Source organism: Chironomus tepperi, unplaced genomic scaffold, assembly GCF_022539635.2.
Source record: "Chironomus tepperi strain 1889 unplaced genomic scaffold, CSIRO-AGI_Ctep_v1 contig_7, whole genome shotgun sequence".
In the NCBI taxonomy this organism is placed as follows: Eukaryota; Metazoa; Arthropoda; class Insecta; order Diptera; family Chironomidae; genus Chironomus; species Chironomus tepperi.
In genome coordinates, this window is record NW_027226129.1 from 399474 (window position 1) to 413485 (window position 14012).

At 37.2% G+C, this 14012-nt stretch overlaps 1 protein-coding gene across 1 annotated transcript; it reads right to left on the reverse strand.

Annotated features, from left to right (window-relative positions):
- Positions 1-384: 384 nt before the first annotated feature.
- LOC139087631 (band 3 anion transport protein-like) lies at positions 385-13969 on the reverse strand. Its single transcript, XM_070636535.1, has 10 exons — positions 13597-13969; positions 12686-12819; positions 11422-12049; positions 6626-7143; positions 5915-6048; positions 5600-5850; positions 3923-4812; positions 1987-2181; positions 1703-1931; positions 385-585 (listed from the first exon to the last, which is right to left on the reverse strand). The coding sequence occupies exons 1-10, from the start codon at positions 13849-13851 to the stop codon at positions 511-513; spliced, it is 3309 nt and encodes a 1102-aa protein (XP_070492636.1). The 5' UTR covers positions 13852-13969; the 3' UTR covers positions 385-510.
- Positions 13970-14012: the final 43 nt, after the last annotated feature.

Genomic DNA, 14012 nt, shown 5'->3' on the forward strand with positions numbered 1-14012 from the left:
AAAAATAATTTAAGATTTTTAATTTCAAAAATAATTAAACAACATTTTAAAAGTTTTCAATAATTTTTAGGCCTTTACGGAAATAAAGAAATTCCAAAAAAAAATCCAAAAACTTTCAAAAAATAAAAGATTTGCGTGAGTTAAATACTTTTTTAAAATTTACAATGTTTTAACTTTTTTTTCAATTGAATTTCAATCAATTTCTTATTTAATTCCTATAATTCTCAAATTCACTTTGTGCTTTAAGCAGATTTTTTATATTTAAATATTCAATTATGTCTCATTTTGAAACAGTTTTGAGCTAATTTTGCTAATTTAACTAACCTTTTTTTTGGACTAAAATTTTAATTTTATTTTACAATATTTCTTTTTTTAATTTTACCTTCCAAGAAGCTTTTAAAATTCACAAACAAAACCCTTTTTTTAGTCTAAAATTTCTCATAAAATTCAACAAAATTTCAACCTTTGAAGTCAACTTTTAATGTCTATATTAACAATAATAAGAAGCTTTTATGCTGGCAATGGTGCTTGTTCGTAGAAATCGGGTTCAATTTCGGAATCGGAATACCTTTGTGTGCAGTCAAGCTGAAAATGAAGGAAATGGAAGGAATATGTTCAGTACATTTATTTAGTTTTCTGCTTTTTCGGTTGAACTTGTGTCCTTGTGGTGAATTTTGTCAGATTTAAGAGAATCTGGTAGAAATTTGACAAAAGTCGGGTGAAAATTTGACAAAAATCGGATGGAAATCTGTCAAATTTATCAAAATTCGGGAAGAATTCAGTCAAAATTTGGTCAAAATTCAATAAAATTTTGAAAAGAATTTTCTTAAAAGTCGGATAGAAATCTGACAAATATCGGGTAAAAATCTGACAAAATAATCTGTCGAGTAAAATTTTATCAATAGTCTGGTGAAATTCAGTCATAAATTTAATAGAATTCAGTCAAAAGTCAGGTAGAATAAACTCAAAATTCGGGTAGAATTCAGTCAATAGTCGGGTAGAATTCTGTCAAAAAGCACAAATTATACAAAAGTCGGGTAGAATTCAATCACAAATTGGGTAGAAATCTGTCAAAAGTCTTGTAAAAAATCGTTAACTTCAATGAAAAATTCTGCCAAAAGCCGAGTAGAATTCTGTCAGAATTCGGATAGAATTATGTATAAATTTGAAATTTTTTTTTGTCAAAATTCGAATAGAATTCTACAAAAATTCGAATAAAAATCTGTCAAAAATAAATCGGATTTTTTCAAAATCGGATTTAACTTTGTTAAATATCGGATAAAAGTTTGTCAAATTTCGGATAAAATTCTGTCAAAATCCAGTCAGAAATCTGGAAAAATGTGTCAAAATTTAGGTAAAATTCGGGTAGAATTCAGTCAATAGTCAGGTAGAATTCTGTAAGCAAGCACAAATTATTGAAAAATCGGGTAAAATTCAATCAAAATATGGGTAGAAATTTGTCAAAAATCGGACAAAATTCTGTTAAAAATCGGATAAAATTCTGTCAGATTTTTGTCAGAAGTCGGGTAAAATTGAGTTAAAATTTGGGTAAAATTATTTCAAAAATCGGGAAGAATTCTGTCAAAAATCCAGTACAATGTTATCAAAAGTCGGCTAAAAATCTATCAAATTCTGACAAAATCCTCAAACATCCAAAACCCATCAAAGCATTAATTCAATTCCTTAATTCCATTCCACTCACCGCTCTCAATTCCGTTGATGTAAAGAACTTTCCCAAAATAGCCCTCAGTGGCACCATCATGATCAAAAAGAACGGAAAAGCCAACGAGAATTTTGATGATTTGACAATCCACAGTACAGTCAATGCCAGCACTTGAACAACCGTAAACGAATGCATTTTCCATGTCTGTACGCGACGTACAAATGGAACTTGTGGATGATGCTTGACTGGCATGAATAAAAGTCGCAGTCTGAAAATGGAATAAATATTCAGCAGTGCCTTAAATGTTGAGGCAGGTTCCATACCTTTCAAAAAATTGAACTCCAACCATCGAGCAGACACCCATGTACAGGAATACGCCAAATAAGACAGCCATTGGAACCTCCTTGAGCAGCGGTGATGCAAATAATGACAAGCCTATCATTAGTGAGACGAAAAATCCTGATAATCTCTGTTCCTTTATGTCTACGATTTTTGGTGTGTCACCTGGTGCGTGGTTGCTGTGAGGAATAATTAGTGGATTTTGGAATACAAATTGGTAAATTAAGTCATTTGCAAGGTTTAATGATAGTTTTGAGATTCGTGTAAGGATGGTAAGGTAGATGAATGTCAATTTCTACCCTGGGCACCCTTGAGCACCTAGGAGTTGATGAATACCATTATTTACCCCGGGGCACTTCGATGCACTTTGTAGCATTGGGAGGTCTATGATAAAGGAGATGATTCTCAATTTTAACCCCCAGGCAGCTTAGGACACTCCAGTGGACCCAAAGGTTAATAATAAAGAAGATGAATTTTCATGTTTTCCCCGGGGTAATCCAGGAGTCAAAAATGAAAGAGACTGAAATATTGATGTTTACCCCCGAGTCACCTTGGGGCACTCCGGACTATTCAAGGGTTGATTATGAAGAAGATTAGTATATTATAGAGATATTAGTGCTTACTCTGGGGCGCTTTAGGTCAACCCAGAGCATTTTCCCGGCCCTGAGTAAGAAAGAGGCCCACAATAGTCCCCTTATTCCTATTTCATAAAATCATGAATCTATTGTAAATTAATAATCAACTTCAAAATTTCATTCAAATCAACTTTTTTTAGGATTGATTCATTAAATTTTCCATAAATGTCAACAAAACCCAATTCAAATTGAGCTTCGTCAAAAAGTTTTCATAAAAAAAAATTAGAATTGAAAATTGTGATTGACGAAAATTATTTTTTGTTGACATGGGTTTCTATTAGCTTATGTGGATATCGCATCCATTTTCATTTAAAATTATTTTTTAACTCATTTAGATATTTTAGCATGGTTTAGGATGGAGTTGGGGGATGTTTAGGACACATTAGGGATGATTTTGGGGGAGGTTAAGATTGAGTTGAGTTCGATTAACTTTGGGTGGCAAGAGGATTATTGCAAAATATCGGGCTTGACATTTCTGAGTTTGACACTATTTGCATACTTTTGGACTATTTTATGTTCTAATATTTAAAGGACTAGTTGAATTACGTAAGTAACTTGCAAAAAAATGCAGAAATTAATTGAAATTCCGAAAAAGATGTTTTTAGTGCGGGGCTTGAACCCGGACTTTTAAAACGAAAATGAAAAATCGGGAAAATTTGAGGCTATGGCGGGACACAACAGGGTAGAAAAGTGCAGCAGCGTCCCGGCAAAAATACAGCAGATGGTTACCCTAACTAGATGTGAATATAGGGGAGGTTGTAGTTGAGGTTGAGTTGATTTGCGTTCAGTTCTTCAATTTGCCAAGAATTTTTTGAAATTTGTAAGAAATTATATACTTCACAAACGCTAACAGAAGTCGGATTTTACCCCATGCGACCAAACTTCAGGCTTAATCACTACAAAAGGGGGTGAAGCTGTATATTGGTTAGCGGTTTTTAATGAATATTAACTCAACCTCATGATTCCGGTAATATTGGGGTACGGATTAAGAGTCCAAACATCTCAAGAAGGTTGAGACCCACCCCCTACCCCCTGAATACTCTTCTACTTACTAGATTGCTCCCTAGAATCTTTCTCTTACTCAGGCACTGATTCCGATCCTAATTCTTATTCAAGTAGCGCATCTAAGCAACTTATGGCCAATCTTGAGAGCAAATCTATGATCCATTAGAGCGCCCCGGGGTAATTCGACAAATAACCCAATTTACATCCATAATTCCCATCCTATCTCCACCCCAAAATCTTCAAAATTGTCACTAAAATATCAACAAAAATTCATACTCACGTTGACATAATCGTAACAGCCGACACATGCGTCACAGATCTAACAGTAGCCGCACAATGCCATGGCATACCAAAATATCCACAAATTGTATTACACAAGCACAACAGCACAATATCCCAATGAAGTCCATTTCCTTTCTTCAATCCACGTTCCGGCTTACCAACAATCAATTCCGATATTTCCGTTTCCATAAAAATGAGTATAAAGACCAAAAAAGCAGGAATAATTGACGCAATTGGTATCCATAATGGAATCGGTGCAAATGGTATCATCCAGTCACGTTGTTCTGGATCACTTGGTGATATACCATCCGGTACATTAAGCTTATCCGTATAAACATGTGGTACAAAATAATCAAATGTCACAAATGTCGCAATGGCTATTGGAACTCCAAAATCACCCAATGCACGTCGCGTATTACGTCCAAGAAATTTTGAATTACGAAAAACTTTAAGGAAGTAAGCAAGGCAAAATGTCCCAAGTGTTAAAAGTGTACAAAAAAGTGCCGTATTTGGTTTATTAATTGGTCCCATATCATCAGTTGTATGTCCAATAGCAATTATTGATGTCTCATCTATGGTACGGGCACTAATTGGTATATCAATTGGATAATTTGATAACAACGGATGCCGTTGATAATTTGCGACTGTTTTTTGGACAGTTTCGACTATATAAATTAATGTTATTAATGCTGAAAATATTTCTTGTGTAAAACGTGAAAATAGACGTACGTAGACGCTACCTTCAAATGCTGATAATGTTAATGCAATAATTGTTAGCCAAATGCCGATGTAGACGCGGACCGTGAGAAAATTGAAGGACATTGATGAGCAAAATTGGAAGAGGGCTTCGTCGAAGAGAATTAGGGGACCGGATGTGCCGACAAATACCTGGAATTGATGAGATGAGATGGGATAAGGTTAGTTTATTTTGGGATATGATCAGTTCAATTAGGGATAAGTTCAGTTCACTAAGGAATAAGTTCAGTAGAATTTGGACAAAATTAGCTCAAAAATTCAGAAAATTTTCAAATTTTAGGGATAAGTTCAGTATTTTTGGGTTAAGTTCAGTATTTTCAAGAATAAGTTCAGTATTTTTAACGATAAGTTCAGTATTTTCAAGGATAAGTTCAGTATTTTTAGGGATAAGTTCAGTATATTTTGATAAGTACAATATTTTTAGGGACAAATTCAGTTTTCTTAAGGATAAATTCAGTATTTCGGTATTTTTAAGTTCGGTATTTTTTAAGTTCGGTATTTTCAAGAATAAGTTCAGTATTTTTGACGATAAGTTCAGTATTTTTAAGAATTAATTCAGTATTTTCAAGGATAAGTTCAGTATTATAATGGACAAATTTAGTATCTTCAAGGATAAGTATATTATTTCCAATAATAAGTTCAGTAATTTTAGGGATAAGTTCAGTTTTTTCAAGGATATGGATATTTTTAGGAATAAGTTCAGTATTTGCTAATGATAAGTTCAGTATTGTCAAGGATAAGTTCAGTAATCTGAGGGATAAGTTCATTATTTTGAAGGATAAGTTCAGTATTGTCAAGGACAAGTTCAATATTTTCATGATAAAGTTCAAATTTTAAGGATAAGTTCAATTTTTAGGAATAAGTTCAGTTTTTAGGGATAAGTTCAGTATTTATAAGGATAAGTTTAGTTGCAACTCACCAAAGGCTGACTAGATAAAGCATGAAATATCATTCCAACCATACAGGAAGACACAAGTGTCTCTGAAATTCCAATTGAACTTCTCGTCTTCTCACCAATCAGTCCACCAAATGTAATGGAAGTTGCAAGACCAGCAAAGTACAAAAACAGCGTAGCAGCCAATGTTTCAGAATTAAGTCCATCCTCAATGTCACTTTTGTACATTGGAAAGCGTCGCTTTATGTCATTAATCATTCCGCCCCAGTATCTTCCTGCGGTGTCAAATTAAAGAGTTTAAAATTGGATATAAAGTCTCAGATTTTAATTAAGTCTTACCAGTTTTATTGAGTGGATCGTCAGGTACTTTCTCGTCTGTTGATGACAACAGCTTCTTTTCCTCATTTGAGAGATTCTTCTTTGCTTGAAGCTTCTCTTCAAGCACTCGACGACGACGAGATCGAATCATTTCGCTGTTGGATGGGTTGGAATGTGAGAATTTAGTCATAACCTCAAAATTCCCAAATCTAACCTCAAAATTCCCAAATCTAACCTCAAAATTCCCAAATCTAACCTCAAAATTCTCAAATTTAACCTCAAAATTCCCAAATCTAACCTCAAAATTCCCAGATCTAACCTCAAAATATCCAAAATATAACCTCAAAATATCCAAAATATAACCTCAAAATATCTGAATCTAACCTCAAAATTCCCAATTCTAACCTCAAAATTCCCAATTCTAACCTCAAAATTCCCAAATATAACCTCAAAATTCCCAAATTTAACCTCAAAATTCCCAATTCTAACCTCAAAATTCACAAATCTAACTTCAAAATTCCCAATTCTAACCTCAAAATTCCCAATTCTAACCTCAAAATTCCCAATTCTAACCTCAAAAACATAAATCTAACCTCAAAATTCCAAATCTAACCTCAAAATTCCCAATTCTAACCTCGAAATTCTTAAATTTAACCTCAAAAAATCAATCCTAACCTCAAAAATTAAATCCTAACCTCAAAAACCCCAAAAGTCATCAACTTCCATCCTTACCTCTTAGCCTTCAACTCCTCAAACGGCAACAAATGCTCTCGATCCCATTTACCAGCTGGCAGCACAATTGAATCATCCAAAAACTCATTAATTGCAGTCAACAACTCCTGTCTCTCATGTGCCTTATAAGCAATAGCTTGAAAATGTCGATTAGACATCAGCGTAGCTATTGAACGTCCAATTTCATGAAAATCCAAGTCACATGTCTTCGGACCGAGCAGTACAAATATAAATCTAACTGGAATTGGTGCCTCAATGACACCGGGCATGCAAATTCCTTCAGCAAGTCTCACAAATGCTATTGTTGGCTGTTCAAGGAACTCAACAGCACCGACCAGAACTGACGTCGCTTCCGAATCGCCCGGAATTCTCTTGACAATTGAATCCGCCTGCATTTCATGTCCGGTCGCGTATAGAATTTCATCCCTTATGTCAATCTTTGTATCCGTACCGTTATGGGATGGCTTACGATGGACCAAATCATTTGTGATGCTGTTGCGCTTACCCTCGATAATGTTCTGGAAGAGTTGAATGGAATTTGTAATATTGGATATGAGTTAAAGTTCGTTTTTGTTATGCTTCATGTATTGAATTGAGGTTGTGACAAAGGAGAATGTTTGACAAAGAGGAACAGAAGGGGGATGTTCAGTAATTATGTCACACTGGAAAGCACATGGCATCCGACTTGACTCTGATCTAGCCTTAGGCTGATTTAACTCTGAACAAGGCTCAGGCCAGAGTCAAGTCAGCCTGGGGCAAAGTCAAGTCAGCTTGAGTCTGGATCAGAGTCAAGTCAGCCTGGGGCAAAGTCAAGTCAGCTTGAGACTGGATCAGAGTCAAGTCAGCCTGGGGCAAAGTCAAGTCAACTTGAAGCTGGATCAGAGTCAAGTAAGTCTGGGGCAAAGTCAAGTCAGCTTGAGGCTGGATCAGAGTCAAGTTAGCTTGAGGCTGGATCAGAGTCAAGTCATCTTGAGTCTGGATCAGAGTCAAGTTGCCCTGGGGCAAAGTCAAGACAGCTTGAGACTGGATCAGAGTCAAGTTAGCATGGGACAAAGTCAAGTCCTTGAACTTGAGGCTTTATCAGAGTCAAGTTGCCCTGGGGCAAAGTCAAGACAGCTTGAGACTGGATCAGAGTCAAGTTAGCATGGGACAAAGTCAAGTCAGCTTGAGACTGGATCAGAGTCAAGTTGACCTGGGGCAAAGTCAAGTCAGCTTGAGACTGGATCAGAGTCAAGTCAAGTCAAAAGGTCAAAAGTTCAATTTTCCATGTGACATAACAACTGAACGTCCCCCCAAAAAAGATAGTAAAAGTTTCAAGTTTTCTTTTGACAATATTGAACCGATGAATATGTGAACAGCACCAACAACAACAACAACAATGACAATAGAAAGTGAAAAGGGTTACACAATTCACAATGGAAGAAAATCGATGAAGCAACAATAAATGAGAATATTTTTACAATAGATAGACGATAAATCAATTTTTGAATATTTGTATGTGTCTGAGGTTGAATCGACCATTATGTCATGAAAATCAAGGTAAACTTTGTGACATTAAGTTGGATTCTGACTAAAATTCTCAAAATTATACGGAGTTTTAAAGAATTAGAGTTGAATTTGGTCAGGTCAAGCTGACTTGGTCAAGCTGACTTGACTCTGATCCAGCGTCAAGCTGACTTGACTTTGCCCCATTCTGGCTTGACCCTGATCCAGCACCTTGATTACCCCATGTCACCTTGTTTACCCCATGTCACCTTGTTTACCCCATGTCACCTTGTTTACCCCGAGACGAACCGAGATGACCCGAGACAATCCGACACGATCCGAGACGACCCGAGACGAACCCGAGATGACCCGAGATGCATCTTGTTTACCCCGTTCACCTTGTTTACTCCGTACACCTTAAATTACCCCATGTCACCTTGTCCACCCTCTCCACCCTTGCTCCAGAATGCAGTTAAGAGTGGTTTTGGGTGTCAACCTCCTGAATTCCAGCAATCCATCCACAATTACAGTCAATTTCACTCAACATTCCCAATCATAAATCACATCCAAATACCCCAACTCAGTTAACCAATCAAAACCCCAAACCCCATGCCAGTCTACCTCTTCCTTACTGATTTCCTTATAAATCAGTATCAATCCCAGAGTCACACGCAGTCTTTGCGCCAAAAATTTTTGGATCAATAACCCAACTTCAGTTTTTTTCATAGAAGACTAATTAGATGCCCAGCATGTGGCATTGCTTCATAACTTTTTTCATCTGCTGTTCTATTTCATTGCCATAAAAAAGAAGCTTTACGGATTTTTTAGCGCATTTTTGAAATTTTTTCAAAAAGGTAGCTTAATAAGACACTTTGTCTGTTCGGCTGCCGATAAAAACTTTTTAACTAGACATCGTAGAGAGCTCGGAATGGTTTTAAAAGATCAGTTCCATAAAGTTATTGCGGCGCCGGCCATTTAAAACTTTCAAATCAACGCATAAATAGTATAATTAACAATTTTTCATTTTCATATACAACAACAACAAAAACAACAACACGTTTTTTCATTGTTTTACAGTGTACTTCAATGTTTTTCGATGTTTTAACAGTGTTTACTGAACAAAGTTTGAATTTTTTTTGACCGTTATTTGGTTTAAATTATGAAAATCCGTTAAATGATGAAATTCTTAAAAATCTAGTATGATGACTTGGAATTTACTGGATCTTGTTTTGTGGGTTTGAAAGTGGCCTGGATAATACTGGATCTCGTTTTTTAGGCCTGAAAGTGACTTATTAATCAATTACTGATCGCTGGGACAAAAATGCGCTTAAGTCCCTCGATCAATAATACGAGGACTTTTGTAATTTTTTTGTGTATTTTACATTACGTCAGTCTTAATTTTGGCTATGGTTTATAAATAAGACAGACATGTCATGAAGAATATGACGCAAAATGGTCTGTAAGTTGTTCTGGATGGCTTGGGGGGATTCGGAAGGTAGTCTGGATCATACCCCGGGGTTGGGTGGGGTCATCTGCCCCCCAAGCTCTTGCCAGCTCCAATTCTCATAACATTTCGTTCCAAAATTACTTCAAAATCCCTCAAAAGTCATTCCAAAATGTCAAATCAACATCTGAAGCCCAACTAAGGCATTCCTCAGTTCCTCTACCCTCCCACATCATGCACCTCAGTAAAGTATTTAATATAAATTCGCGTGTCTGACTTCTTCATTTTCTATCAAGTTCTCCACAAAAATAAGCTGTAAACATTTTCAATCTAATTTCATTTCTTGTGCATCTATTTCTGATATTTAGTGGCTGTGACAGCAGTAAGCATATGAAATGTTAAGACATACAAATAGCTTTGTCTGATAGATTGTGACAGATTGCATCGTTGAAATGATCGATTTTTGATGCGAATCAGTAGTCAGACTTTATTGGAATTGGAGAATGAGCTGCATATAAATCACGAAAGATGAGCGTGAGACTAAAGATGACCCGAGAGGAATCGAAAGGAACCGAGAGGAACCGAGATGACCCGAGAGGAACCGAAATAACCCGAGATGAACCGAGATGACCCGAGATGACCCGAGAGGAACCGAGATGAACCGAGATGACCCGAGAGGAACCGAGATGACCCGAGACGAACCCGAGAGGAACCGAGATGACCCGAGATGAACCGAGATGACCCGAGACGAACCGAGATGACCCGAGATGACCCGAGACGAACCCGAGATGAACCCGAGATGACTCGAGAAGAACCGAGATGACCCGAGAGTAACCGAATTTACCCGAGATGAACCGAAACGACCCGAGAAGACTCGAGACGAACCCGAAATGACCCGATATGAACCGAAACGATCCGAAAAGACCCGAAATGTTCCGAGACGACCCAAGACTGTCCGAGACGAACCGAGATAACCTAAGTATAACCGGATTGACTCAAAACGACCCGAGACGAGTCAACAAGCCTAAAAAATACACCAAATTTCAATCTTACACAGATCATCTCCAAAATCACAAATGAACACCCCCTCAAATGCTTATACTTTTAAGTTTTAATCACATTCTTAAGTGGGAATCTGTTTGTAAATACAATTTTATTATTCTAATCTCCCAGCCTCTAGCATCATCTAAATAAGGTCATGATTCACAATTGATCTCTACGGCCAACGGAAAAATAAAAAAAAGGTAAACTTAATGATATTATCTGTTGGATATTTCCTTAGAAACCATTAGAGTTAACAACAAGTTGAAAATGGAAAATGGAAAAATATTTACGGAAAAACTTGATCTTTTAATTCCGATTTTGTGTTGTTGCTGACAATCCGCCCACAAATATTTTGAAAATTTTGTGCCTTTAATGAGAATTTTGGATGTTTTGTGAAAATGTGAAGGCACCTGAACCTCAAAACTCAAGTGTGAAGGCACCTGAACCTCAAATCTCAAGTGTGAAGGCACCTGAACCTCAAAACTCAAATGTGAAGACACCTGAACCTTAAAATTCAAATGTGAAGGCACCTGAACCTCAAATACTCAAGTGTGAAGGCACCTGAACCTCAAAAATCAAGTGTGAAGGCACCTGAACCTCAAAACTCAAGTGTGAAGGCACCTGAACCTCAAAACTCAAATGTGAAGACACCTGAACCTCAAAAACTCAAGTGTGAAGGCACCTGAACCTCAAAAACTCAAGTGTGAAGGCACCTGAACCTCAAAACTCAAGTGTGAAGGCACCTGAACCTCAAAAACTCAAGTGTGAAGGCACCTGAACCTCAAAAACTCAAGTGTGAAGGCACCTGAACCTCAAAACTCACCTGCATGCTGTTATAGCTGCTTTTTCTTCTTCCAAAATGAAATCCACCAAAGCTCGTCACATGTCGATGCCTCCCCAGTAATGCTCTCATAATTTGTGCCTTATCATCACGATGTATCAAGTCCTCTTTGACCATTTGTTCGACAATCTTATAAGCTGTTCCAGGTAGGTCTTGTTCCTCAACATCAAACAGCACAACGCCAGTTTCAAGGCAGTTCCTTAAGCTTAATAGCGACTGAAATGACAATGTGGGTACATGGGGACGTCCCCATCGACCCGATCCCTCCTCTAAATTCTCTTCATACTTAATCCAACGTGCTGTCTCTTGCCATTCAGCATCGTCACCATAAAAGTACAACTCATCAAGTTGAACGAATGAGTCATGCGGTTTATGGTCGTAGTGCTTCTTCTTGCTTACATCCTGATGTGCATTTTGATTAATATTTGTGCTACTCTTGTTCTGTTTTGTTGACGAATGTGGCTTATGATGTTTCTTGTTCGATTGATGACTGTGTATACTGTGTCGGGGATGTTGATGATGATGATGTGACTTTTTTGGTCGGAGGCTGTGACTTGATGCACTTGAGCGACGTGATGATGTTGATTGCTTTTCATTGCGGTTTGATTGGCTGTGGATTAATTGATTTAGAGGTTAATAAGACAGGAGTGAGCAACTTGTGTGCTGTGGTGCACCTTATTGCATAACAACGACTGAAACCGCGCATTACATGCGGTTCATGGCATTTCATTGGTTGTACACTAGAGTGCCGTGACACAAAGGTTGACCATCACTGTAATAAGTTTAAGACAGTGGTGAACAACCTACGTGTCGCGACACACTAGCATAATGACATGAACCGCATGCTGGATGAGCCATGTCGAGTGCGCAATATCGAGTGCGCCATACCGGGTGCGCAATACCGTGTGCGCAATACCATGTGCGCCATACCGGGTGCACCATACCGGATGTGCATACCGGGTGCGCCATACTTGGTGCGCAATTCTATATGCGCCATACCGGGTGCGCAATGCCATATGCGCAATGTTATATGCGCAATGTCATATGTGCCATGCCAGGTGTGCCATGCCGGTTACACCATTCCGAATGCCAAGTTGCACCACAACACGCAGGTTGCCCACCACTGACTCAACCACTTCAAAATTATGAATCCAAAGCACACTTGAGTGCTTTTAATGAGCATAATTAATATTTCATCTACACTTGAACAGAAATGAATGAGTTTTATTGGATAAAATAGGCTTACTTTTCATCACAATCTTGATTTTCTTTTTGCTGTTCATTATTGTTTTCTTCGTTGTCGGTGTCGTCGTCGTTATCAGTCTCCAATTTCTCTTCGATTAGCTTTTCGAGGATTTGGTGTGTCTTTTTTGAGAAATCCTGGGGATTGGAAAGGGAAATTTTGGATTAGAAAATGTTATAACATTAAAATTTGGCAACATAGCCTCAAAGTTTGACAATTTAACCTCAAAATTTGCAACATAGCCTTAAAAATTGGCAATTTAACCTCAAAATTTGGCAACATAGCCTCAAAATTTGGCAACATAGCCTGAAAATTTGGCAACATAGCCTCAAAATTTGGCAATTTAACCTCAAAATTTGGCAACATAGCCTAAAAATTTGGCAACATAGCCTCAAAATTTGGCAACATAACCTCAAAATTTGGCAACATAGCCTCAAAATTTAGTAAATTAACCTCAAAATTTGGCAACATGGCCTTAAAATTTGGCAAATTAACCTCAAAATTTGGCAACATAGCCTAAAAAATTGGCAACAAAACTTAAAGTTTTAGTATCTTAACCTCAAAAATTGCCAACGTAGCCTCTAAATTTGGCAACATAGCCTTAAAATTTGGCAATTTAACCTAAAAATTTGGCAACATAACCTCAAAATTTAGAAATTTAACCTCAAAATTTGGCAACATAGCCTTAAAATTTGGCAACATAGCCTCATAATTTGGGAATTTAACCTCAAAATATTGCAGTTAGCTTCCCGCCCTTGCTCAGTTCCACACAATTTGTAAATAATCCCCCAAATCCTCCATATTGCCATCAGATATTATCCTGTCCACAAAGCTATCCCAAAATCCCACTTAATAGCCATAATGTCCACATCCGTCCCACTCATATATCCAAAAAGTAATCTCTCAATGCTTACCTCATCATTGCTTATTTCATTCGTCCGTAAACTAGGCGACGGCTCACTCGTAACTTCTTCATCATCTGATTCCGTATATTCAGCATATGATGATATATTTGACTGTCGTGACATGTGTTCGGTAGCATCATAATTAGATAATTCAGAATCACTTGAATCACCATGATTTGAATCTGTTGCTGTTGCTGATAATGGACTAAAATCTTCATGTCCTTTCGTCTCACGATTGCTTTCGGTCGATGATTGTCGTCTCATTTTTTGGTCTGTTTTTTTTTTTTGGTTCTTTTATATTAAGTTGTGGATGATTATGCTGTGTTTTATAATTGTACTGACATTTTTGGTTGTATTTTTATATGGATTAATTATTGATGAGTCATCTGTGGATGGAAGGAGTTGGTTAGGTGATTTTTGGATGT

Excerpts from the sequence above, each read along its gene's own strand:
- LOC139087631 (XM_070636535.1), bottom strand. The coding sequence starts at position 13,851 with ATGAGACGACAATCATCGACCGAAAGCAATCGTGAGACGAAAGGACAT. Across the intron at positions 12,820-13,596 it reads ATGAAATAAGCAATGATGAG|GATTTCTCAAAAAAGACACA; the intron begins GTAAGCATTGAG and ends TCCAATCCCCAG. Across the intron at positions 586-1,702 it reads CATCAACGGAATTGAGAGCG|CTTGACTGCACACAAAGGTA; the intron begins GTGAGTGGAATG and ends CTTCATTTTCAG.